The following is a 26,524-nucleotide window of genomic DNA, read 5'->3' as shown; positions in this document are numbered from 1 at the left end:
GACACCATGGGTTGGACATTTGGCTAAAAACATAAGGGGTGACTGTATCCTGATCAACTTTAGCAACCCTAGAATTGTTGATTACATCTGCAATTGGAGATACCCTAGCACAGGTACGACTGTCCATTCCCTCCCACTGACCTATTTTTATCCCCCTGGTCACTTTGCTCCTCAGCTCGATTGATGGACAATGGTTCAGCGGAGCGGGAGGGGCCCTGCTCAGGCAGATTGGCTTATGCCCCCATTTAACACGGATAGTTTCTTTAGTCATAATAGTTACGACTGTTTGGAGGCAGTTGATTGACCCGATCCTGTAGTAAGAGAAATAAATATTTCCCCTTCCCCCGGGCGGTTCCTCTTTAGACTCACCTGTATTACAACAGTCTGTGGGGTTCAAACCCTCTGATATAGTCTTGGACACCGTGAGTATTATTAACACTGATGTCAGCCCCGTCTTAGGTGAAACCACAAGTGCCTCAATCCCCAGCAAGGTATATATTAACAATCTTAAAATCGTTTTGTGGAATGTGGCAGGTCTGCGAAACAAGCTTTTGCTACTAGATTGGATTTGTTTTATTGATGGGTATGACATTTGCATGTTTCAGGAGACATGGAGCTTGGAACCGCTGTATAAGCAGGGATTTTCTTGCTTTCATGTACCTGCTACTTTGGTTGGACGTGGCCGTCCCTCTGGAGGGCTTATGGTATGGGTAAGGGTCGACCTTAATCTTAAGATTACTCACCACACTTCCTCCAGTTTGGATATTATGAGACTCTCTATTGAGGGTATAAATGGTGTCCCCGCTTGGGAATTCTTTAATGTATACGCAAGAGGCACCCAATGGGGGGCCAAGTCGTCTACTATTGACATTTTAACTGACATGCTGAAACTGTGTGCTCCTGACTCCTTAGTCTTGGTTGCGGGGGACCTTAACTGCTCGTTTGAACCTTTGGCAGTAGATGATATTCTTGGAGTGCATGAGGATGACGCACAATGGGGCGTCCCGTCTCTTACCCTTAAGCCTGTGAGGAGATGGTCTCCTGTAGTCATTCAATTGAATGCTTTAATGATTGAAACAGGTCTAAGAGCTGTCAATGGTCGTACTACCTCCGATGCTCAAGGAGCAAATACTTACAACAGAGTATCGTATGGGAGTAGGATTGACTATATAATGGTAGACAGGAGGGCTTGGAAGTCAGTGGTGGATATGGTCATCATACCATCGGTGGAGAGTGACCATAACCCCCTGTCCCTTACATTGGTAGATCCGTGGCATAGAAGGGAACGTACATCACCAAATAGCGGGGGGCTATTAACTAAGCAAATTATACCATCCAACTGTAATAGATTTCTTAAGTGGCCTAAGTTTTGCTTGGATGAACCTAGACTGAGTGCGCTGGATGGAATCCTCGAAGTGCAGTCATTAAGGCTATCTGCAGTATGCAATGAATCGGCGGGGCCAGCAGAGGTAGAAGCCATATATACTGCCACTATGGATCAGATTGGCAAACTGTTTATGGTTCCAGTTAAAAAGAGCTTGACAACTATCAAGCCAGCCCAGCATTGGTTTGATAGTAACTGTAGAAGGACGAAAAATAATTTAATTATTGCCATTAAATCTCGTAATTCAGTATCTGTCCGGCTGGCCAGACTGCATTATAGACAGGCCATAATAGCTGCCAAAAGGGCTTGGGAAGAATCCGATTGGGAAAGCCTCAGAGATGCAAGCAAAACTAAGAATGGTAACTTATCCTGGGCATTAGTCAGAAGATCGACTGGCTGTGACTCGAATCAAATTCCAAATCATATTACAGACAGTGAATGGTTTGAACACTTTGTTAAATTCTATGGTGGGAATGAACTGCCCGGAGCCCCAGGGCATTTGAGCGGTGTTCTGGATGTTGGTTCTCGGCAGGTCCTTCCCATTGGAGTTGACAAAAAAGAGGTCCTTACGGCAATAGCTAAAATAGTATCTGCTAAAGCCCCAGGACAGGACGGTGTGCCGGGTGACCTTTTTAAAGCTAATGCTGACGGTTGGGCCACTTATTTTACTAGTCTGATAAATGCACTGCTAGCAGGTTCACCTGCTCCTAATTCATGGAAGGCGGCCGAGGTAATCCCTATCTACAAGAAGGGCCCTAGGGAGGACCCTGCCAACTACCGCCCAATTAGTCTTATAGACGCAGGGCAGAAATTGGTTGGCAGGGTTCTCCTGGAGAGGATCCTCTTGTGGGCAGAGGAGAATAAAATCATCTCTCCTTTTCAGGCAGGCTTCAGGGCATGCACAGGCACGGTTGATCAAGCATTTAGGTTGCTACTCCTTCACTGGAAGGTGGTTACCATTGGCAAAGGCGGTCTTTATTTGGCATTTATTGACTTAAAGACCGCCTTTGACCTGGTCCCCCGAGACCGCCTGTGGTTAATCTTGGAGGAGATGGGTATTCCCCTACCAATCCTAAATCTTCTGGCCCGCATGCATGATGGTACCTACGCCCGTATTAGATGGGGATCTCAAGGGCAAAAAACTGATAGAATTCCTGTGAATCGAGGGGTACGCCAGGGCTGCGTGTTAGCCCCAACACTTTTTTAGTTATTCGTGAATGGTGTGGTTTCTTTTTTGCTTGAAATAAATGCAGATGCCCCGGTTCTGGCGGGTGACAAAGTGCCCACCCTGCTTTTTGCAGACGATACGCTGCTGGTCTCAAAACCCCCCGCAGGTTTGCAAACGTTGTTGAACCGCTTCTGTTTGTTTTATAAGCTCAGGGGTCTTGTCATAAATACCTCGAAAACTAAGCTCCTTTATTTTAACCCAAGTAAGTCTTCCAGATCCACCCTCTTCCTTGACGGAGAGTCATTGGAACGCGTCAAAGAGTTTGACTATTTGGGAATTAGAATTTCGCATAATTTAAAGTGGCAGCCTCACATTGATAAAATGGTTTTAAATCATAAAAGGGTGATTGGAGCATTAGAGCGAGAACATCGCACATCTATCTCTAAGCCCATTGCTCCTGCCTTGGATATTTACGCTGCAAAAGCTGTGGGCTGCGCCCTTTACGGTGCAGAGTTGTGGGGTTTCGATTGTATTGACTCCTTGATCACCTCTGAGAATAAGTTCCTTAGGGAGCTGGTATCCCTCCCAAGGGGCACTCCCATTAAACCACTATTGAGTGATCTGGGTCGCCGCTCTATTCAGGACCTAGCCAGGTTACGCCCTCTTTTATACTGGGCTAGGCTATGGCGGACCCCAGAGCTCTCAAAATACTTAGATGGTTTGAAAGAGGTCATGAATCTTAACGGTGCTCATAAAATTAGCTGGATTCGCAATATAAAGAAGCTTTTGCACGAATCTGGCTTGCCAACTGATTGGGAGCTTGGGGTCTCTCTATCCAAGGTCGAAACTAAGCGAGCCTACTGGAATTGGGTTGCCGACCAAGACCTAAGGGACCCAAACCAAGGCAGGTTGACTGAAGAGTTTAAACAGCATAAACCAAAGCCTCGCTTGGAGCCTTACTTGGATTTTATTAAGAAACCAAGAGACAGATCCCTTTTTATTCAGTTTAGGCTGGGAAATCTTCCTCTCCATGATTATACCTGTAAGTGGAAGCCCCCGTACCAAACCTCACCTGACTGCCCAATCTGTGAAGGTGTCACTGAAAATATCTCCCATGTCTTCTTTGTATGCCCAGCCTATGTAAAACCCAGACAGAAATGGCTTAAACCCGTGTGTTTATTGCTTGGAACCAGGGATCATTCCTCAGCACTTAGAATACTCAAAGCTGACACTAGTACAAACTTAGTGTGTGGGGTTGCCAAATTTCTGAGCTGGGTTTGGCTGATTAGATCGAAGGCTACTAGATGACCTTAGTTTTAGCTGAATCTTCTTAATACTCACAAAGCTGCTTATGTTTAATATGACTTTTAAATTACTTATTATAATATGAATTGTAACCCACTTTTTAAAATGTAATGCTTATGAATTGTGGTTTTTATATTTTTTATATGTGCTTTTATGATATCTTGTATATCGAAATAAAGCTTTGATGATGACATTTAGGGCTACTCCTGTGGGTGGCACAATCAGTGCTGCAGTCCCACTAGTAGCATTTGTTATCACCAGCCCTGGCACACTTAGTGCACTTTACTAGGGACTTCTTGGTGACACAAGCATGCTAATCATGGATAACCAATCACAATAACAATTTACAGAGGGAGCATTTGCACTTTGACACTGATCAGCAGTGGCAAAGTGACCCAAGCATCTAAACCAGCAAAAACGAAATCCAGCACAGCATCAAAAATACAGGAGGTAGAAGCAAAAAAACAGGGGAAACCACGCCAAAGATGCCCGGTCTAACAGGGGGCAATGTTATTGAATTAAGGGACAAATAAATGACTCTTCAGTAGACGTGCTCTTAAATACAGAACAATTGATAATACTGCATTGAACAGTGTCTTTCTAGAATACCACAGAGCCTAATTCACAAAGCATTGTGAATTACAACTATACATTCTGGCCTGATTCACAAAGACTTTTCTGTTAGCAGCTGTGTCTTCCTCTAGGCTTAGGTGTTTTACTCATACATTTCCAGGAGTAAGTCTTGCTCACTTACAGTGACTATGAGTTAACATGTCTTACTCCTGGAAACAAGACACAGAAAACGCTTTGTGAATCGGGCCTCGATATTCAGTTGTGGGTCACATCTAAGACAACATTATGACACAACCTCTCTGAAAAAGGTCTCTGGACAGCAACACAAAGAAGTTCGCTTAAATAAATGGGCGTGTAAAGAAAAGTTTTTTAAAAAAACACATTCAATGGAAGTATCTTTTAAGGTAAAGTTGATTACTTGACCAATCACTGGAGCGAGAGGCTCTTACAATACAGGTGTAAATGCAATAAACACCCCGGGCCAGCATCTTTAACAAAGGTTCTATGAATTATGTTTTCATTAGGCAAGTAAATGGAAAAGAGTTTTAAAAAAAACGCTTCACTGGACTGGCTCGTTAAAATGGCACTGAAAGACACTGGACAAGCGCTTAAACAAAATGTATTATGAATGGACTTTCTGATGAACAGGCCCTTGAAAGTAAAGTACTTTGAAAAACTCTTCCCTGAAGCAGCTTTCCAAAGTAAAACACAAACAATTACATAATGCAAAGGTAAGCACAACCAACGGCACTATATTTGACCAATCTTTCACAAAAGAAAGTGAAGTAAACCACTGTCATCGGACAGGTCTTTTAACAAATGACACACTATTAGGAGTATTTAAAATTACACAATATTAAGTACCCCTCTTTGCACACATTTTAAAAACGACACAGTATCTACATTTTTGAGCTCGGTATACTAAAGGTAGAATGTTTGCCGTGTCCTCGATTCAGTCACGGGCATCATTTTTAGGGATTTCACAAAAACGAACCACTATAAATAACACAATTATAAGTTACCTGCTCTCACACGTGCTCGTGTTGTCGATCAATCTAGAGTTTTTTTGCACGAAAGTCTGAACAGCATCCCTTGTAGATGCCAGTCAAGGAAGGCAAAGCAAAGGACGAACTAACCCGCGTGTCCACATATTTCAAACGAACCCGTTTCTCCACATTTTGAACCCGCATGTCCTCATATTTCAAACGAACACGTTTCTCCACATTTTGAACCCGCATGTCCTCATATTTCAAACGAACACGTTTCTCCACATTTTGAACCCGCATGTCCTCATATTTCAAACGAACCGTTTGTTGACGTTTTGATTTGTTTGCTCTTTAAATTCAAGTTTACAGTGCACCATCCACAAGACAGCTTTTAGCGCTAAACAGTTTTCATTGGTCAGTAATATACCTCTTAATATGTCTGCGTACCAATCACCACGATAAAGAAACTGGGCATGGCAACTAACATTAAAAAAACAGGTTTCACCAGAACTCCACACAAAACGTGACGAAATCTTGCACCAATGTAGACCCCAGGTACCTCTGCTTTGGGGAATTCGAAGCGTGCTTAGAATCACATAGATGAAGCAGGGATTAGACCTTGGTACAAAATACTCGCCAAATCAGCAATTTGTTTGGCTTTCAGGAAAATGATTCAGGTGAAAAGGGGTTTATCAAACAGCACGGTTTAAACTGTCCAAGTTCTCTGGGCCCCGATTCACAGAATGCACTTAAGACTCAATCCTAAACTTACTACTATTTTGGTATTCACAGAATGCACTTACTACTTTTGGCATTCACAGAATGAACTTTACTACTTTTGGTATTCACAGAAGTTAGGATTTTGTATTAAATTTGTCTTAAGAAAGACTTAAGACAGACTTAAGTTAAGATTTTGTCTTTAATCTGTCTTAAATCTGTTTTAAGACAAAATCCTAATTTCTGTGAATACCAAAAGTGTAAATTAATTCTGTGAATGCCAAAAGTGGTAAGTGGATTCTGTGAATACCAAAATAGTAGTAGGTTTAGGATTGAGTCTTAAGTTCATTCTGTGAATCTGGCCCTTTGACTTCAAAAAGCACAGGTGCTGTTAGACACCACTTAATCGGTTGTCGCCCTAGGCAGGCTGCAGCAGCAGGCATGAATGGCTGCCGACCTTTGCACTCTGGGTTCAGGGGTGTAGGCTTTCAATAGTGCCGCAGGTGCAGGACACCCCCATGCTCTCTGCAGCTCTGCCGGTAGGACGACACGACCAGGGAGTGTGGACAAGTGCCAGGCTGCTGTTTTAAACAGACACCATTATTGCCTTTTTAATTAATATCCCAGGTTTTGTGATGCTGGACATGGCGTGTCGCCTTGGTGGGGGATTTTAGATTAATATATACTTTTAGCCGACGTCGAGTCATGTGAAAGAGTCGAGGCGCGGTGTATAGTGCCGCCGTGTGAAAGAACACGGGAGTCTGCAACCAAACTAGCAACGAGAGCATGTGAGGGGATATGTGAGTGAAAATCAAACAGATGCATTGTCAACCTTGTAGGTGCTCAAAGGACTGAAACTGAGATCCAGCTATATTTTAGCACAAACCCTTAGTATGTCACAGGACCAGTTTTTATCATTACTTTATGTGGGTTGCGTGTGAAATGTTCCATTATATATCTTCCAGCTACGTCACACAGGGAGGCTTTTTCATGAGCTGTGGCTCGGGTGCCTACCTCAACTGTAAGGTACCCCATGACTAAATGGGGGGTATGAACAGCTGAAAGCCTGACTTTCCTGAGTCCACACAGTGCCCTTTGTCACCCTAGATGTGTGTATCTGGGGCACAGGCAGTGCCCGTGGGGTAATTGCTGTGCCCTACACTGCCAGTGGAGTGCCTATTTGTGAAAGGCCTGCCATGTTCTGTGAGTGGGCTCAGGTCAGCCGTGCCTACTAGAACCTGTCACATGTTTTGGTGAAGTATCGGGGTACTTATCCGAACAGGACGAGCAGACATTTTGCCCCGCCCCCCCCCCCGAGAAAGTAGAAGCCTGGTTGCAATGGAGACCTTACATGAGCTACTCAAGGATCACGATGCCCTCTTCATGCCCGCACGGTGTCTCAGTGACCATGGGCGTAGGAGACACTAAATTTCTGGGGGGGACAGGGACAACCTTGTGGACTTTCCAGTGACCCTATACAAATCGCCCATTGTGCGAGACCGTACGCGCGTTAAACGTATACAATCGCATAGTTATGAAGAGAAATATTGAGAAAGGCCGGCAAGTAGTCACAGTGTAGGGTGTTGCAGTGACGAACAGCCTACAATAACACCAGTGTCTGTGGGGGGCTGCTCGCATTCTTGGGTCTGTGCTGAGCACCCCCAGCTGCTCAGAGGCCCCAGCTGACGTGGTGTTATGTACTGGAGTCTGTCACCAGGCAATGTCGGGCCTAGACAGGCTGAAAGACATGAAACCTATTGAGTGCAGTGCATTGAAGGGTGAGTGATGTCTGTGTGAGTGCAGGGTGAGCAGTGTGCCTGTGTGAGTCCAGGGTGAGTGATGTCTGTGTGAGTATAGGGTGAGCAGTGTGCCTGTGTGAGTCCTTGGTGAGTGATGTCTGTGTGAGCGCAGGGTCAGCAGTGTGCCTGTGTGAGTGATGTCTGTGACAGTGCAGGGTCGGTGATGTCTGTGTGAGCGCAGGGTGAGCAGTGTGCCTGTGTGAGTCCAGGGTGAGTGATGTCTGTGTGAGTGCAGGTTGAGTAGTATGCCTGTGTGAGTCCAGGGTGAGTCCAGGGAGTGATGTCTGTGTGAGTATGGGGTGAGCAGTGTGCCTGTGTGAGTCCTGGGTGAGTGATGTCTGTGTGAGCGCAGGGTCAGCAGTGTGCCTGTGTGAATGATGTCTGTGACAGTGCAGGGTTGGTGATGTCTGTATGAGCGCAGGGTGAGCAGTGTGCCTGTGTGAGTCCAGGGTGAGTGATGTCTGTGTGAGTGCAGGTTGAGTAGTATGCCTGTGTGAGTCCAGGGTGAGTCCAGGGAGAGTGATGTCTGTGTGAGTATAGGGTGAGCAGTGTGCCTGTGTGAGTCCTGGGTGAGTGATGTCTGTGTGAGCGCAGGGTCAGCAGTGTGCCTGTGTGAGTGATGTCTGTGACAGTGCAGGGTTGGTGATGTCTGCATGAGCGCAGGGTGAGCAGTGTGCCTGTGTGAGTCCAGGGTGAGTGATGTCTGTGTGAGTGCAGGTTGAGTAGTATGCCTGTGTGAGTCCAGGGTGAGTCCAGGGAGAGTGATGTCTGTGTGAGTATAGGGTGAGCAGTGTGCCTGTGTGAGTCCTTGGTGAGTGATGTCTGTGTGAGCGCAGGGTCAGCAGTGTGCCTGTGTGAGTGATGTCTGTGACAGTGCAGGGTTGGTGATGTCTGTATGAGCGCAGGGTGAGCAGTGTGCCTGTGTGAGTCCAGGGTGAGTGATGTCTGTGTGAGTGCAGGTTGAGTAGTATGCCTGTGTGAGTCCAGGGTGAGTCCAGGGAGAGTGATGTCTGTGTGAGTATAGGGTGAGCAGTGTGCCTGTGTGAGTCCTGGGTGAGTGATGTCTGTGTGAGCGCAGGGTCAGCAGTGTGCCTGTGTGAGTGATGTCTGTGACAGTGCAGGGTTGGTGATGTCTGTATGAGTGCAGGGTGAGCAGTGTGCCTGTGTGAGTCCAGGGTGAGTGATGTCTGTGTGAGTGCAGGTTGAGCAGTGTGCCTGTGTGGGTCCTGGGTGAGTGATGTCTGTGTGAGTATAGGGTGAGCAGTGTGCCTGTGTGAGTCCAGGGTGAGTGATGTCTGTGACAGTGCAGAGTTGGTGATGTCTGTGTAAGCGCAGGGTGAGCAGTGTGCCTGTGTGAGTCCAGGGTGAGTGATGTCTGTGTGAGTGCAGGGTGAGCAGTGTTCCTGTGTGAATCCAGGGTGAGTGATGTCTGTGTGAGTATAGGGTGAGCAGTGTGCCTGTGTGAGTCCTGGGTGAGTGATGTCTGTGTGAGTATAGGGTGAGCAGTGTGCCTGTGTGAGTCCAGGGTGAGTGATGTCTGTGTGAGTATAGGGTGAGCAGTGTGCCTGTGTGAGTCCTGGGTGAGTGATGTCTGTGTGAGTGCAGGTTGAGTAGTATGCCTGTGTGAGTCCAGGGTGAGTCCAGGGAGAGTGATGTCTGTGTGAGTGCAGGTTGAGTAGTGTGCCTGTGTGAGTCCTGGGTTGGTGATGTCTGTGTGAGCGCAGGGTGAGCAGTGTGCCTGTGTGAGTCCAGGGTGAGTGATGTCTGTGTGAGCGCAGGGTGAGCAGTGTGCCTGTGTGAGTCCAGGGTGAGTGATGTCTGTGTGAGTGCATGGTGAGCAGTGTGCCTGTGTGAGTGATGTCTGTGTGAGTGCATGGTGAGCAGTGTGCCTGTGTGAGTGATGTCTGTGTGAGTGCATGGTGAGCAGTGTGCCTGTGTGAGTCCAGGGCGAGTGATGTCTGTGTGAGTGCAGGTTGAGCAGTGTGCCTGTGTGAGTCCAGAGTGAGTGATGCGGATGGGTGAATGCTGGCTTAGTGATGTGTCAGGGAAGGGTGAGTAATGGGTCTATGAGTGCAGGGTGACTGTGCCTATGCGAATGCAGGGAGAGAGATGTATCTGTGCAAGTGCAAAGAGACTTGTCTGGCTACTCCCAGAGATGTATTGGCCAAGATACCTCTTTCTCAAATGTGCTTAAGAATGCACCATTTGCCCACTCTTTTTTCAAAATGTTCTCGTGGGAGAACCCCCGAATCCCCCATAGGTGGTTGGGCCTCACTCGCTGCGCGCGCTCGTCACAGTGCAGTGTTTACGCCGCACCACTTTCAAATGTCACCAGCCGCCCCTGCCTTTTAAATGAAAATTACAGTGTAGGCATAAGGTGATCACATATCATTTCACACACTGACAAATCTGAATACACAATGTAATACAGCAATGTCTAGCACCATCCCCTAAATGAATATTTAAAAAAAAAACCTTTGACCTAATGTCAGATGTGTCAGTACGAATCTAGTTATACTGAAAACATTGACAGTCTTAACTCTCACAGTAGTTTTAGGAAGAAAGTCTTGAAAATTTCCAAAAGGCTTCCTCGGAGTTCTTAAAGAACACTACAGCACGTCAACACAGAGCATTATATAAGTGTCCAATCTGCGGCTGGGCTGCGCCGCGCTGGGCCCGAGAAGAGACCTGCACCTGGTGTGCCCAGAGAACCAAAGGTGTGTGCGGTGACCTGGGGCTGTGATGTATACACGCACTGACTGCATGCCAAGAACAACGGTGCAGGACGCTGCTCACAAATGGACAGTGACAAGAATGACAGAACAGAAGGTAGCGCTAGCAACCCTAGCCTATGCGTTCAAAACACACAAATGTCCATTTTCGCACAACAATCTCCAAAATCTTTTCCCATCTTCCTACCTCGCAGATATTTCATTCGCCCCTTGAAAGCCTTGTAAGCGGCCGTCTGATTAATTCCCAGTCCGTATGAGGTTAGATTTCTCACGTCCGTGCTCATAAAACTAAATCTACTTTGTAAGCCTCATTCAGATAATTAGAAATTTATCACATTTAAGCAAGAATATTGAGCCACAATGCCCGTGAATAGCCGAATTTAGAGACAGGCCTGCAAACACTAGTCCGCGGTGACATTTACACAATTCCAATCTATAATTACAGAAACACGGCGTGAAAGTGCCCTTTGTTATCGGGAGTTATTCAAAGTGCGGAATTAAGACAGAACATACGTGGGCACAATTTAAACAAAATGCGACGAGGAGAGGGCTTTCACGCACTATAAATAAAAAAAATTAAAAAGCAGCACTGGCAGCAGAGGTGAGGGCGAGGCTGCTGAGCCGAGGCTCTGCCTGCACTCAAGACTCCACTCAGTCAAAACTGACAGAACAGAAGGTAGCGCTAGCATACAACCCTGTATGTTTTTGCAATCTGTCCTTTTGTAATGTTTCTCATTATGTTTCATTTCTGTTCCTAATGTGAAGCGCTCTGACGCCTTCGGGTAAAGTCCGCGCTATATAAAAATGCATAAATAAATAAATAAATAAAAACAACTTGTAAACCCCACACCCCCACCACTTTCAAATGTCACCAGGCGCCTGGCAGCTGAGGTGAGAACTAAATAATTCCCTGAGCCTCAGGGGTGCTGCGCCACACAGAGACTTCAAAAGAGCAGAGGCAGGGGGGCGAGTGGCCTATGACGTCACCTTATGCTGTGACTATCGGATCATTTGAGAGGCGCCAGGTCAAATGCAAGGCCATTAGGACACACATCACCTCTCGCACTTCGCACTTTTTTTCGCGCGCTAATGGCCTGCCAATCTCCCTCTCAGGAGGTAGAGGGGAAATTTGTTTGACCCCTCGTCCCCCTCACCCTTGTCCCCTGTGTCCCCCCCACTCCAAAATCTGGGGGGGATATGTCCCCCGCGTCCCCCACAGTTCCTACGCCCATGTCAGTGACGTAACACTCACTGCTGACAACTGCAGTGGTTTGAAGGTCACACATTAGAATCACTGCAAGGGGTGCTCAACCTTCAATCTTTCTGAGGTCGATATAATGGTTACAAACAAATTGGGTACTGGTATCAGCTGTTATTTAGAACACTTAGAAGTGGCAGATATGGGGCGTGAAGAGCTATATAAAGAAAATCATTATTTGTATGAGTATTATTGTTGAAAAGGGGTACCCCGAGAGTGAACACTGCAAACTTTGTGACATGGAGTGGGTGCCTTGGTTGGATAAGATATAGACTGCAAGAGATGCCATCCAAAGCGATTTCTGCAAGAAATAGAGAGAGTTTATAAATCTAAAAAGTATTCAGATGGAGGCTGCACCTCAAGAACGGATGGACCGCTGTGTTATCCAGTGTGAACTGAGGGGATGGCATAGTCTTTCATACGAGTAACGACCATGAGCCTGGGGCACCAGGTGCCACACTAGTCTAAATGCCGGGGCATATTTACTAACATTTGACGCAGGGCAACGCAGCAAGACACCTAGCTGCTCTGTATCAACTGAAGAGGGCAGGAACGTACCACATCTACTAAGATGTGGTGCATTCCTGCTCCCTCTCAACGCTGGCGCAGTAGTGGCTGCCAAATCCCAAGTGCCAGCGCAAGCACTCTTGCACCGTGGTGAAGGATGCCTGCTGCAGGCAGGATTGATTTTGTGCAAGACACCTTCCTGCACAAAAACAATCCTCGGAGTCTTTTTCCTCTTTCAATGTGTGCTGCATGCAGCACATGTACCAAGAGGATACATCAAGGTAAAATAAACATATTTCTGCTCTTTACTCCTGGCCTGGGAAGACATAGCATTTCAATGCATTCCCAGTTTTAGTATAGTTAGCCAACCTGGGAATGCTCTAAAAAAATGGGTGGATGTGTGGGAACACCCTCCCTCAACCCAACGAAACCCCTTCCCAGGGCAACTTGCACTGCCTTGCATTACTCCAGATTTACTATGCCAAGTAGAGCCATGCAAGGTGACTCTGCATGGTATAGTAAATCTCACTTAAGGGCTTGTGTGGCCCTTGTTTTACTTTGAATGTTGCGAGGGGAATGCAAGCCCTTAGTAAATCTGGGCACAGGGATTAAATGGGCATTTGCACCCTCATTTGGATGGGGTCCTGGCCAGCGCCATATTACACAGGGGCAGAAATTGCTTGGAGGCACACTGGTTTAGGTTGAGGGACATATCTCAGGTGGTGCATGGTCAGTCCGGCAATGAGGGCAACACTTGGGCAATTGCCTTGGGGGTGTGAGGGACGCCCCCTTAATTATCCTCCCTCGGTGGGTGCAGTAACACACTGCAAATCACATCCTTACATTGGATCCCTGCACCCCCACCAAAAAGATATAGAAAGAGGGCCAGATGTATAAAGAAAACAATTTGCGATTATCAAATAATTAATTTTTGCAATTCGCTAATTTGTAATTGCAAACACCAATGTGCAAATGTGTCTTTGACATATTTTGTGATGCCCAATGGGCTGCAAGTAGAACTATCTCATGAATATTAATGAGGTAGGTCATGGATTGGGACCCATTTGTTTTTAAATGCAGCCCATTTTCTTTAGAGGAAAATAAAATGTGTTAAAGAAAAAGGATACGTTTTTTTTTCATTTTTTAATAGTGTGCAGCGGTCCCTGGGACCACTGCCTGCTCTTAAAAAATGTTTTTACAAACATTCACAAAGGAGAAGGGGTCTCTTGGGGACCCCTTCCCATTTGCAAATATGTTACCACCTTCTTGAAGTTGGTGGTGAAATGCAAATGTTTTGCAAATGCATTTTAGTCGCAAAACATTCACACATGTCACTGCGATTTGGCATTAGGAAGGGACATCTTAAACATGCACCTTCACAATACCGAATCGCAAACTCAAATTACGATTCGGTAATAGGTTACCGAATCGCAAATAGGGCTTTGCACATGTAAAAAAGTATGTTTGCGGTCACAAACGGACAGAGAATCAACCACTTTGCAACTATAAAAAGTTTTGCACATGTGGCCCCAAATCCCCTGCCTGCCCTGAAAGGCAGACTCTTGGTTCCAAACATTTTCACTAGGGACCTGGAGCCAGTGCATGTCCATGTTGGAGCCCGCACTGAGAACAATGCACTTTCTAAACTGATGTGCACTGTGCTATTCTGCGCCGAGTGCACCCAGTTCGTGGCGCACCTTAATCCGTATAACAGCCATGGGAGTTTGGTGGCACCTCGTTGTTACAGAGATTTCGTACTCAGGGCCAACGCTAGGCATGGGCAGTGTGGGCAACTGCCCAGGGCCTCCCACTCAGCCCACCAGCAAGGGGCCCACACTAGTGGTGTGTCCTGTTGTTTCCCTGGCGATCCATTTTACAGAAAGGTGTCACCTTGCAATTAGAGTCCATGGGAGGAGCCCCCTCTTCGGGCCTCTCAGGGAGTGTCTGGAGGCATAGGGGAGGGAGACGCTTCCTCTTGTCCCAATTGCAAGGAGACCCATTCACAGACACTGCGGGAGGTCCAATGTTCTGCATTTTTGCGCCCCCGCAATTCTCACACCTATCCGACTGAAGGTGTGAGAATTGCTTGTGGGGGCGCAAAAATGCTGGACAATGGGCGCCCGCAGTGTCGGTCTGTAAATGATCTCCTTGCAAGGGGCCAATTATCTAAATTAGAGGGGCCTCGCACATTCCCTTTTAGCCCAGGGCCTCGCAATCCTAGAACCGCCTTCCCCATGACATCTGCACTTCTCTCGATTATGCCGCTGACCGCGTGACCCGCAGGGGAACATGGGCGGGGCAGCGCTTTAGTCCCACCCGGCTAGCGAGCCTGCCTATCGGCGCCTCTCCCTGCGTCCACCTCTCATGGGCCAAGGGGGAGGGCTCACCTGGGGGAGGAGGGGCGCCCCGTTACTTATACCGCAGCAGCCGTAGCTCGGCCTCTTTCCTTCCGGATTCTCCCGCGGCTCTGTGCTGTTCCGGTCCTCCCGCGGCTCTGTGCTGTTCCGGTCGTCTCGCGTCGTCTGGTCGCCGTTGCAACGTGAGGTATGTGCTTCCGACTTGCCTCCCCCCGGCCTCGTCCCTGGGCATGACCAGGTTGTACGGGGCCCAGTGGTATCGGCCACGAGGAGGGGTTGGTGGTGGCGGGGCCATGAGCAGGGCCGACAGTCGCGGGTTGAGGGGGGGGAGCGAGCTCGCGGTGCCGCACGGGCCGTGGCAAACGATTTCTAAAACCACTGCGTGCGGGATCGGGAAGGGCCCGGGGGCTGCCCGGGTCACGTCGGGGATAAGAGAGACTTACCCTGCGGTCAGCAATGAAGGCTGGTTCTATTGTCTCGCTGGTGCTGGGAGGGACAAATTGGCGGCAAGAGGGATCCCGAACGGGGCTTCCACAGCGCCCCTTAGCACTGCGCACCCTCCGGTACGATATACTACAATCACTGACTCGCTAGCCTTGCCTTTTACCCAGAATCCTGTGCATTTTGGATTGTTTCGCTCAGTACACATACACAATTCTACATACAAGCGTATGTATGCTTTTTATATGTCCGCCATGACAGCAGCTCGTTTGATTCAAATCTGGTGCACATCCGGCACAGTCCTTACTAAATTCTTAACCACATCGTATATTGACAAGTCGCACCTAATTGAACGACGTTCGATCACCGAGGTAACCGGGTTGGCGCCAAAATTTTAGGCCGCCATCACCAGTTCTTTGTCCAGGCCCTTCGGATAGATACTCCACGTTTATGCCACTCAGCAATACGTAGCCAGCCTCTCCAGATCGATGGAAGTTTGCGATCCTTAAAATATCACAGACATTGCAAACTTCTCTGACTTTTCCTTTCCTAATCCGCGGGAACTGGCTCCTTCCCTCCTTCAGGGTCTGCGGAGAGGGAGTAATGAGAGGCGCGCGCAGAGGAATCTTCGGGCAGCCAGTCGCGCACCTCGCTACCCTCGCGCCGGCATCGCCATTAACCTGCTCCCTGTGGGGCCTGGACCCGGGCAGTCTGTGTCGGGAGCAGAGCACGCTCCTGTGGCTGGCTTCTGCTCTGCTTACGGTTATTATGTTGAATTTTGAGAAATCCTTTCTCGAGGGAGAGCTTTTTAATGGGACCTGCGAGGAACTATCGATATCTCAAACTGTGAATCCTTCCTGTGACTTTCCGAGGCGGCAGATGCCGACCTCGCAGTTGTGAGCAGTCCTGCACACCCCGCAGCCAAAATGCACGGTCTGCGAGCGACGAATAGAATAGAATTGAATCCTCCCTTCAAACGGCGAGGGCTACAGAGCTGCTTTCCGGTTTTGCGAGTCCAGTTCCTTTCCTAGCGCCATGGGGTGGCACTTGTTCAAATGTGCACATATTTCCTAAATTTTCAGATCACTTGGCTCGCGATTGCAAGGCATATTACAACGCGGGAATACTTGCACGAAACGCATGAGTGGGAACGACACATTTGATGGTTCAGGGAACAATGACACTATATATATATATATATTATGCTCCTGGGAGAAAGAAGGTTCATGTCAAGACGCATAAAGTACTGTATGCAGGCATCGGCCTACGGCGGCGCCACATTATGCGGTGTTTTGTATTCAATTAAATACATGTACTTTCGTTCACAACAGTAAAACCAGCTTAAAACGAACACCGTTCACAGGGAGAAGCTGTTAGAAGCAATTGAAGCACATTGCAGTGAACACAAAAAGTAATTAGTTTGTCTTTTAGGTCGCGCCCGGGGACACGTTGGAAGGACTGGCAGCCGCGGTGCAATTCACAATTATATCATCAGGTAATTACAGGGATGCGGGTCCGGCAGAAGGGTGTGGTTGTACGTATTGAGTATACAATAGCGTGGCCCAGCAAATTAGGGTTCCCAGTGGGCTCGGCAAGGTGTAGCGCAACCGCACGTGTTTTCTCACCCGTAGGAACCCGCAAGGGTAGAAGCCACCGTCATGGACACTCGCGGCGCCGCGCTACCGCAAGAAGGGCTGTGGGCAGAATTTTTGGCCGTGGCACAGGCAAAGGGGCCAGCGTGGGCCCAGGGCTTCATCGAGGTGCGCATGCAGGAGGACGCTGGGCGAAATAGTGCCCCCACCCCCGAGGACGCGGCGGGTCCCTCAGGCGAAGCGACGCGAAGGTCCACTCGGAAGCGAAAGCACACACGCAAAGAATTCCCGGCTGAGCCAGCACGAAGGGAACCGCGACCGACGCCACCGCCCCCTGCGACGAGGCCCGCTGATTTGACTGTGACATCTATTGTGGTGCATGAGACAGCCACGGGCCTAACAGACTTGGCCCAAAGGGGTAAGGCAGTGGACGAAATGTTGGGATTAATGGCACTCTTCCAAAAACGTTTAGACGATCTGGCGGCGGTGCAGCAAGGTATGGCACCCACCCCCGCTCCTACTTCCTCTGATCCAGTGGTGCAAGTATGGGCGCAGCAGGGAACCCCCACTCCAGGGTCACATGGTCCTGGGCCTTCTGTAGGTAGCTTGCAGGTTCCTGCAGTCGCAAGGCCGGCACCAGCTGCGCCGTCTGTCAACCTGGCCACCTCTCAGAATGTCGTCCAGGCGTCTGCTATGGGGTCTGCGCTCGCCGCGGCTAGTGCGGTAGGTGGTGCTGCAACAATCCCAGCCGGCGGCACGGGTGGCTCAGTAGGATTAGCACGACCTGGCCGGACCGAGACGTTTCAACTCTGGAACGTGCAGACTGTTCAATGGGGGAACATGCACCTGGGGCAGAGCCTGTAGGTTTGCCCACAACTGTAGCAAATGTGGTGCCCAGCACGCAGCCATCACTTGTACCAACGGCCAGAACGCCCCCCCTCCCAGGCACAGAGACCAGACGGAGCACGCCAATAGGGCATTGGGTGGCAAGGGCCCCTCTCCCATTGTGTCAAAGTGGCTAGTAGTTTGTATCATAGGCAAGTGACTGCTACGACTAGCGATGAACAGGTCACTGTAGATATGTGTCAAACACGTCTTTCAGGTGAAGTGTGCAGTGTGCACTAATAAACAAGGTGTGTAACATAACGGTCTCCAGTCCTCGTTGTTGTTTGGACATTGTTTTGTTTTCTTTACAGCTGACTGTTGCGTGTGGGTGATGGGCCATTCCTATGTTCCCAGGTTGGTACAATGGGCAACAGCCAAGGAATGGAACTTGGCTTTCGCGAGGACACAAATTCTGTGGTTGGGTGTTCCTGGAATGCAATGGGGTCACCTGAAGTACAAGCTAGAGCAGGGCATGGTGGGGAGGGGTGGTCCTCCCAATATCCTCATTATTCACCTGGAAGGGAATGATCTGGTCACGCTGGGGAGGCTGGGTCGGCTAGGCAAGGAAGCTATATGGTAGCCTATCCAGGTTATGCAACGGAGAAGCTTGGACCAAGCGAGGATGTATGGCTCCTCATGTAGATATGGACAGGTAATGCCAAACAACTTAATTCGAACTGCAGGGTTCACAGGAGGTGGAGGGCCCTGGGCCAGGTACACTATTAAGCGGGCGCCCTGAGTCAGTGAATTAGGGGTTATTCAGGTCCTAAGGTGGCAAGATCCATGTTGATGGTAACTAGTCCTGCGAGATTGAGACCTGCCCTTGTAGCATAATCAAGTGCATGCAGGTTCAGATGGTGCGTTACCATGCGATAACCGTGGTATCCATTATGTAATAAAGCACCCTGCGTACGGGGGGCCCCCACACAATACCCCCATCTTTCATCTGGGAACAGGTTGGGAGCGGGCGAGCTCCTGTAGTCTGAGGTTGTTCCTCGCAGGGCTAGATCACCGGTAGCGGTGGAACATTCCCGCAAGGGGGGCAACAGATCCATGCAGAAGTTCATGGGAAGAGAGGCCTGGGTTTTCATTAGGCAAGTACCAATACAAGAGAAAACTGAAGGCACTGTCTAGATTGGGAGTGGACATATTCCTCCTGGACGTACAAGGGGCACTAAACAGCGACGGAAAGTAGCTAGGTGGGTGGGGGGCTCTGTCATCGACGGGGGCCTCCTCCAGAGCTGTGGCGGAGTACAGGGCGATCTGGAAGCAGACGGGTACAGTAAGGGTACCTCTGCGGCAGAAGGGTACAGTAAGGGTACCGCTGCCTGGCACAGTAAGGGTGCCTGAGCCAAGGACCTGGAGCAGAAGGAGGTTCCTGGAAACCGCGACGGCGCCCCGTTAGTCCTTCGGGCGGTCGGGGGGCCTGAACCGACCGGGGGGGTGCCCCACCGCTCCGCCCTGACAGGGGGGGCGGGAGTATAACGAAATGGTAATGTGCTGCACCGTCAGAGCATCGACTCACCGTGCAAGATGGCTCCGTAGGCATGCGGGACAGCGAGGGGCTGCCTGCTTTGGATCGCCCGTAAGATGACCCACCTTAACGTCATACCTGTGTTGTATGAAATAAACCTGCAGCAGTTCTTTCCCGTTTCCTAAGTTTCCTTTGAGTGGGAATTGTTATTGTGCATTGTACAAGCGAGGGGAGCGTATGGCGGTGTGGGCACTATGAGTAAAATAATATCCTGGCAGATTTGTTCTGACATCATGATGTTGCAAAGCGTGGGAGGACTCAATACACGATGTATTTCCAGTATCCAGCCTGGTTAATGTCAAGGATGTCTGGTAAAGGACGGAGAATATGTTGGAACACTTTCTATTAGCAGTGGGTAGCTAGGCACTCAGCCGTCCGAGGCGGTCCCTGCCTTTGCCGCCCGCTCAAAAGAGCAAGTTGAGGGGGAGGGAGATAGGGGGGGCGCCCTCAAAACTCGTGGATCCTCGAGCGAAGCGCCCCCCCCCTCCCCACACCCCTTGATATGCCACCACTTTCTATTGACACTTTTAATGGGACTTGCATCTTAGTCTGTGCAAATGAAAAGTACATTGTTTTACCTTTCGAGTCTGAGCGCCGATATGTTTTGTTTTGGTTATTTAGTTTCGCTTGACAATTATTTGCACAGCGCCTCTAAATCTGCTTGACGGTAATTTAGGGTCAAACTTAATATTGGGAAACAAAACAAATTAAAATGTGAACATTAGTGATCTTACCTTCGGATGCAACCGCTGTCCACAACGCATTCATAAGTAGACAGAAAAGTGTGAAAGTCGTTCGCCAGCAGGACCGCATTTCTCCAGTTACTGTATAAATATATATGTCGACGACGTTTCTCACTCTAAGTGCAGGATGTGGAAAATGGAAAAAATGCTGTGAAGTGAAACAAAATACAGTTATACAGACGCAATGACTATAAACAGCCGGTATTCTGATTTAGGGAAGTAAAGTTCCACTTCACAAAGGAAACCTAACTATGATATTCACATGTGACCAGAAACAGGGTCACATTCTAACTGACACGCTCCGAATTTCACAAGTAACTAAAAGAGAATGTGAAGCTTCATAAAAGAATGAAAGCTAATCAAGTCAGTCATTTCACGAGCCCCATTTTAAAGTCAACATTTCCTCAATTTCATATTTTACTTTTGGAATATTCCTTCCTGTTGAAGGACCTAGCACCATTTTAAAAGTATATATATTTAAAAGTGAGGGCAGGTACGTACCTCAGTTGTTGTTTAGTCGAATAGTTCTCTGTATGAAAGTGACTTTCTGAGCGGCATTTCCAGTTTTGTGACATCAGATATGCCCTGAGGGCTATGTTGGCTCTGATTGGCTTACATTCTGCCTGCACCTGCTGGCTGCAGGTCAGGCAGGCTTTCATTGGCTGAACGTGAGAAATCTTGAATTTCTGTCCTAGGGCACAAAGAGTTTATGACACTATTGTCTGTTTTTCGAAAGCTCTAAATGTTCCAGAACATCAATGTTCTGCTTACTAGAAAAGGTAAGTGCAAGTAGGTTCAGTGAGCCAGGCGGAGCCGAAGGTGTGTTGATAGAGGAACGAGGGAAGAAGGTGGTCACCATATTGGCAAAGGAATATCTATGGACCTCAGTAACCCAGATTGCTGAGGAGAATGAGACATGAAAGATAAGAGGCAGTGGGCGGTGCATGTGCCGTCCCTGACCCCTCCTGCCTGCCCTCTATGGTCCATTGTTGTGCTCCTTTCCCTCCCTGCTGTCCTCCAAGGTTAGTGTGCTGGCCCAGGCTCCCCAGAATGCCCCTTGTGGTGGATGTGTAGCCCCTGGCCCCACCTGCCTGTTCCCTGAGGTCCTATGTGCTGCCCATGCCCCTCTCTGCTGCCATCTGTGGTCAGCGTGCCACCCTGTACCTCTGATCTGCCCTCTGTGGTGTGTGTGCTGCCTCTGCCACCCCCGGCCGGCCCTCCATGATCTGTTGTGCTGCCCCTGTCTCTCCATGCTGGCTTCCAAGGTCATTTTTCTGTGCTACCCCTCTGATCGGCCCTTTGTGGTCCATTGTGCTACCCCTGCCCATTTCTTCTGCTATCTGAGGTGGTTGCTAACTTTGGCCCCCTCAGCCTGCCCTCTGAGGGGCATGTGCTGCCTCTCCCGCCTGCTCTCCATGGCCCATTTGTGCTGATTCCGCCACTTTAGGCTGCCCTTCAATATCAGCTTGCTGCCCCTGGGCTTCTAGCCTGACCTCCATGGCGCTTGTGCTACCCTTGCCCTCGCCCACATGCCCTCTGTGGTCTGTTTTGTTTCCCTAGCCTTCCATGCTGCCCTCTGAAATAAGCTTGTTTGTCCTGGTCCCAGGCCTGTGTTTTGTGGTTACTTCTTGCTGCCCTCCGAAGTCAGCTTGGTGTCCCTGGCACACTGACCTGCCCGCTATTGAGCATTTGCATCCTCTGCCCACTCCTGCCTGCCCTCTGTTGTGCTGCCCGTGCCCCTCTTTGCTGCCCTCTGAGGTCAGTTTGCATACCCGGTCCCCTCCCGCTTGCAATCCATGGCTAGATATGCTGCCCTTGGAGGGTAGGGTATGCCCAAACGTGGGTTCTCTGCTCAATTTGCCACAGGATTCAAGCTAGCCTGGCTGATGAGGGGATACCCAGAAACCAGTCCCAGGATTCTTGTTTCCAGTCCAGGGAGGACCAGGCTTGGCAGCTCAGGTTGGACTGTTCCCATGGGGAGAACAGTCAAGTCTGACTTGCATTTGACTTGGCCCAAACTGGGGTGGTGTGGGGAGCAAAACAACAGTGGATTTAACCCAGATCAATGACTAGGGGTGAATGTTTAATAAGTTCTGCTTTCCGTTCATCTACTTTTTGTGTTGCTAAAGACACGCTAAATGGGAAAGGTATGTCCAGACATGGGTCCCATGTTAATTGTGCACTGGATTCTAGCTAGCCTGACTGATGATGGGTGATGCCCTGAAATCTGTTCCAGGGTGTTTGTTTCCAGTCCAGGGAGGGCCTGGCTTGGCAGTTCTTTCTGGACCATTCCAATGGGCAGTAGGGTCAAAACTGCTTTGCATATGGCTGGGTCCAAACTGACATGTATGGTGAGCAAAAATTTATGGATTTAACCTAGAACTGTGACTGGGAGAATGTTTGATATGTTCAGCATTCTGACCATCCTTCTTTTGTGATGCTATTGTCACCCTAAGTGGGAAGGGTATGCCCAGATGTTCGTCCTGTGCTCACTGTGTCATTGGATTCAAGCTAGCCTGGTTGATGAGGGGTGATTCCCCAAAGTTGGTCCCAGAATGCATGGTTCCTGTCAGGGAAGACCTGGCTTGGCAGCTCGGGCTGCACTGTTAACCTAGGAGCAGGGTCAAGACTGATTTGCATATGGCAAGGTCCAAATTGGGATTGCATGGTATGCAGAAAACAATGGATTTAACCCAGAACTGTGACTGAGAGTGAATGTTGGATATGTTCAATATTCCGTTCATCATCTTTTTGTGTTGCTATGGTCGAGTCTCCCTAAGTGGGAAGGGTATGCTCAGACGTGGGTCCTATGCTCACTGTACCACTGGGTTCAAGCTAGCATGGCTGATAAGGGGTGATACCCAGAAACAGGCCCCAGGTTGCTTGTTTTCAGCCCATTGAGGACCCGGCTTGGCAGTTCGGGTTGGACTGTTCCCATTTTGTATTGCTATTGTTGCCCTAAGTGGGAAAGGTATGCCCAGATGTGGGTCTGATGCTCACTGTGCCACTGGATTCAACCTAGCCTGGCTGATAAGTATTGATTCCCACAAACTGGTCCCAGGATGCATGGTTCTTGTCAAGGAAGGACCTGGCTTGGCTGTTCGGGCTGTACTGTTAACCTGGGGAGCAGGGTCCAGAATGATTTGCACATGGCTAGGTCCAAATTGGAGTGACATGTCGAGAAAACAATGATGGATTTAACCCAGATCTGGTCTCAGAGTAATTGCTTGTAGTCCAAGGAGGATCAGGCTTGGCAGTTCAGACTGGGCCATGGGGAGCAGGGTCGAGACTGATTTGCTTATGGCTGGGTCCAAACTGGGATGCATGGTGAGCAAAGAAATTATGGATGTAATCCAGATCTGTGACTGGGGGTGAATGTTTGATACATAGGAGGCAGTGAGATTGTATTGAGATTGCTGAATTAGAAAGAGGACTGTATGTTGAATCATGTGAGTAAAATGTGGCTTCAGGTATTTGGAGCAGTCAGACAAGTATGTTTGAAATTAAAATGGCAAACAAACAATGCAATGAGGTAACCTGAGAAGTGCACTTAACTTCGCAGGCCATGATTTTTCAAGGTTGAATGTAAAGTGTTCCCTTAGCACCTATCAAACCACTTACTAAATGGCACAGTTCACTCCATGAAGCATGTGCGTGTCCCAGTCGATAAAGGTCCCTTGTATTATTAGTGGACTGTGTGGGTCAGGGGATACATTCAAATTGACAATCGAAAAGCCTCTTGTTCAAAGGATGCACATTTATCAGCAAAAACCTGAAGTTTGACCATGGGTGTATAAAAATATCTGCTCAGCCTGCTGGGAAAATCAGTGCATTGATCAGCGTGCTATTATACTTAATAAGTGAACCCACTGTAGTAAAATGTGCAGTTTGGTAAGCAAACAAAAACAGCCAGTCAAGAAGAAAAAAGTACCTGTAGCTCGCAGCGCTTTTGTCTTTTATTGTGCCTTCTAAATAAACAGTTCGGGAACGTGATGCAAATCTGAAAAAGAAAAACCCAATTTTATTCGCATGCAAACAACATTTTCGAGGGGAGTGTCTGCTTGGGCTGCAGGTGCGTTGGCTTGGGAATGAGTACTCCGAATGCGTGAAAACAAACATGGGGGCTGATTCAAGAGCTTCCTGTGAGGGGTGGGAGGAACTCTGCAGAATCTCGCTGATTTTTTTTATCTAATTCAGCTGATTTACATGGATTAAAACTTCACACATTCTACCCACACCTAATCCTGATTATGTCCCGCGTAAATGGTTGGTAGCTTTAACATGAAAAGTGTTCATTAGTGTCATATTGTTCACCTATACAGTCAACAACCATATGTTTGTTCATAAAGCAATTATTTAATTCAACATGTATTCCAATAAAGACATAAAATCTATGCAAGCTGAGGTTTTTAAAACTCTCCTATAAAATAATGTGAGAGTAACATAGGTTCAATGACACAATAACGATGCGCATAATACCAATTGGATAAAAACATACAGCAAATTAAATATTGTTAAAAAAATAGTATATATAACCTACTGGCGGTCGCCAGTAGGTAGTTATAGTTAGGACCTTGTTTCTATTCAAAAAGTTTTTTTTCTTTTGCCAATGTCTTTGGCGCCGTTTGACAAATCTTTTCAAAATGTTCAAAACAAATGTTTCACTCAGGTCAGCTCCTGTCTTGAAAGTTTCGGAGTGATTCGTCAAGTGGGGGCTGGGAAAAAGGGGGGGTCTCAAAACATGTTTGCCCCATGTTAATTTCCATAGAAAATTTGAAACAGGTTACCGACCAAACTGCTGACGGAATTACACCAAATTTGGCAAAAAGGTAACCCTTGGTTCAGAAAGAGACCTTTTTTTAAATGGTGTAAATCCGTTCAGTAGTTCCTGAGAAATGAAAAATGAAAAGTATCGATATCTGAGCACCGAGGAGGAGTTGCAAACCCTCCCGGGCATGAGCTTCACTCTGATTGGCTGCCAAAACTCCAAACCAGGAAGTGTTAGCAGCCATCTTGTGACTCGGTAACCAAGTCTTAAAGCCCCCGGGTGAGCTAGGTCCTGGGGCAATGCCAAATTAATTTGCAAAGTATATGCAGGGGGCATGTGACCCCCCGCAGCCCCGGGGGCTGCCACCTTGCTGTGGTTTTGTTTTATAAATATGTCGGGGGGTTGTGACCCCCGAAACTGCCCCGGGGACCACCACCTCCCCAGGGCACTGTTTAATTATATGTGGGGACCTCACGGCCCCCCAATCCCTGGGGACCGCTACCCCCCTGGAGCTTAATTAAAAAATGAAAATGTGGGGGCTCCTGTCCCTCACACTGCCCTGGGCCCCACCACCTCCCCAGGGCACTGTTTATTCAAATGTGGGGTTCTGTTATGGACCCCGGGCCCCGGGGACCACTATCTTTAAAAATGATGGGAGGGGGCCAAGCGTCCCCCCTCCTGGAGCCCTTGATGGCCCCTGGGACCTCCCCCTGGAGGCTCCTGCAATATCCCGGGGTGCCCACCCATGGAACCTTGCTGTTTGCTATGGCAGGTCGAAGCACGGCTCCCACCCTGCCATAGCAAACACTGCTTTGGTTCGTTGAAGCGGGAGCAGAAAAACCTGCTCTCGCTTCAACAAACCAAAGCAGGATTGCTTTTCAGCAATGCCAGCTCCATCAGGAGGTGGGGAGCCGGTGGGACCGTGAGGGCATTGGGGCACCCCCCCATGGTCCCCAACGTAAAAGCTGGCCTTGGGGGATGGGGTCCTCGGGGCTAGAAGTGGCCCGAGAGGGGGGCACTCAGCCCCCTCCCCTTCAATTTTAAAATAAAAAATAAAAAACAGAAGGCTGGCCCCGGGGGATGGGGTCCCCGGAGCCAATAGTGGTCTACAGAAGGGGGACTACGTGGCCCCCCTTTCCATTACTTTTTTTTTAAAGGCTATGCCCTGGGGATAGTGTACAGGGGAACAAAGGTGGGACAGAGAAGGGGGGCCGTGCGCCCCCCACTTCCCAAGAATTTTTTTTTAAAAAGGAGGCCATGCCCCGGGGGATGGGGTCCCCAGGGCGGAAATTGGCCTTGGGAGGGGGCCGCGCGGCTGCCTTCTCGTTTAAAAAAAAAGGGAAAAGGAGCCAGGCCCTAGTGGATTGGTTCCCCGGGCCACAACAATGCTAAAGAAGGGGGGCCCCTTCTAAAAAAAAAAAGAAAATCTTGCAGGAAGCCCCATCCCCTCCTTGCACCACTGTGCAAACGAGCCGCCTTGCACGTTGTATGTTAGGGAATTAATTCCCCTTGAATACTGAGGGTCCCTTGGGACCAACTAGCCCATCAGGTACCTTCAGTAAGCCTGGATTGCTGAGAGGTGGTCCGCAGCCATGCCCCTTTTTACACCACCCTGCAAAGATGCCTCTTGGCGCACTGCTGTTGGGGCAAAAAGGTCTTCTTTTGTCCTGAGGACCTCAGAACACAAGTGGACTTCATCCCCTGAGCAGCAGTGCGCCACAAGTTGCATTTGCATAGTTGTGTAAAAAGACGGTGTGGCCTTTGAGCACGCTCAG

General features: G+C 48.7%; 1 protein-coding gene across 2 annotated transcripts in view; it reads right to left on the bottom strand.

Annotated features, from left to right (window-relative positions):
* Positions 1-20,503, bottom strand: part of LOC144797680 (fatty acyl-CoA hydrolase precursor, medium chain-like) — a 258,416-nt gene extending 237,913 nt beyond the window's left edge. Inside the window, exons 1-2 of one of the 2 annotated variants that reach the window (XM_078668403.1) lie at positions 20,483-20,503; positions 19,973-20,097 (exon numbers count right to left, since the gene is read on the bottom strand). In XM_078668403.1, the coding sequence (XP_078524529.1) occupies positions 19,973-20,051 (79 nt within the window). In that variant the 5' untranslated portion in view covers positions 20,052-20,097; positions 20,483-20,503. Of the gene's footprint in view, positions 1-19,972; positions 20,124-20,482 lie in introns of those variants that run through there. The other variant, XM_078668404.1, reaches the window with a different exon arrangement.
* Between the last annotated feature and the right edge of the window lie 6,021 nt (positions 20,504-26,524).

The sequence above is a fragment of the Lissotriton helveticus genome, chromosome 12 (assembly GCF_964261635.1).
Source record: "Lissotriton helveticus chromosome 12, aLisHel1.1, whole genome shotgun sequence".
Lineage (NCBI taxonomy): Eukaryota > Metazoa > Chordata > Amphibia > Caudata > Salamandridae > Lissotriton > Lissotriton helveticus.
The sequence above is the reverse complement of the archived record's forward strand: the minus strand, read 5'-3'. Positions and strand labels throughout refer to the sequence as shown.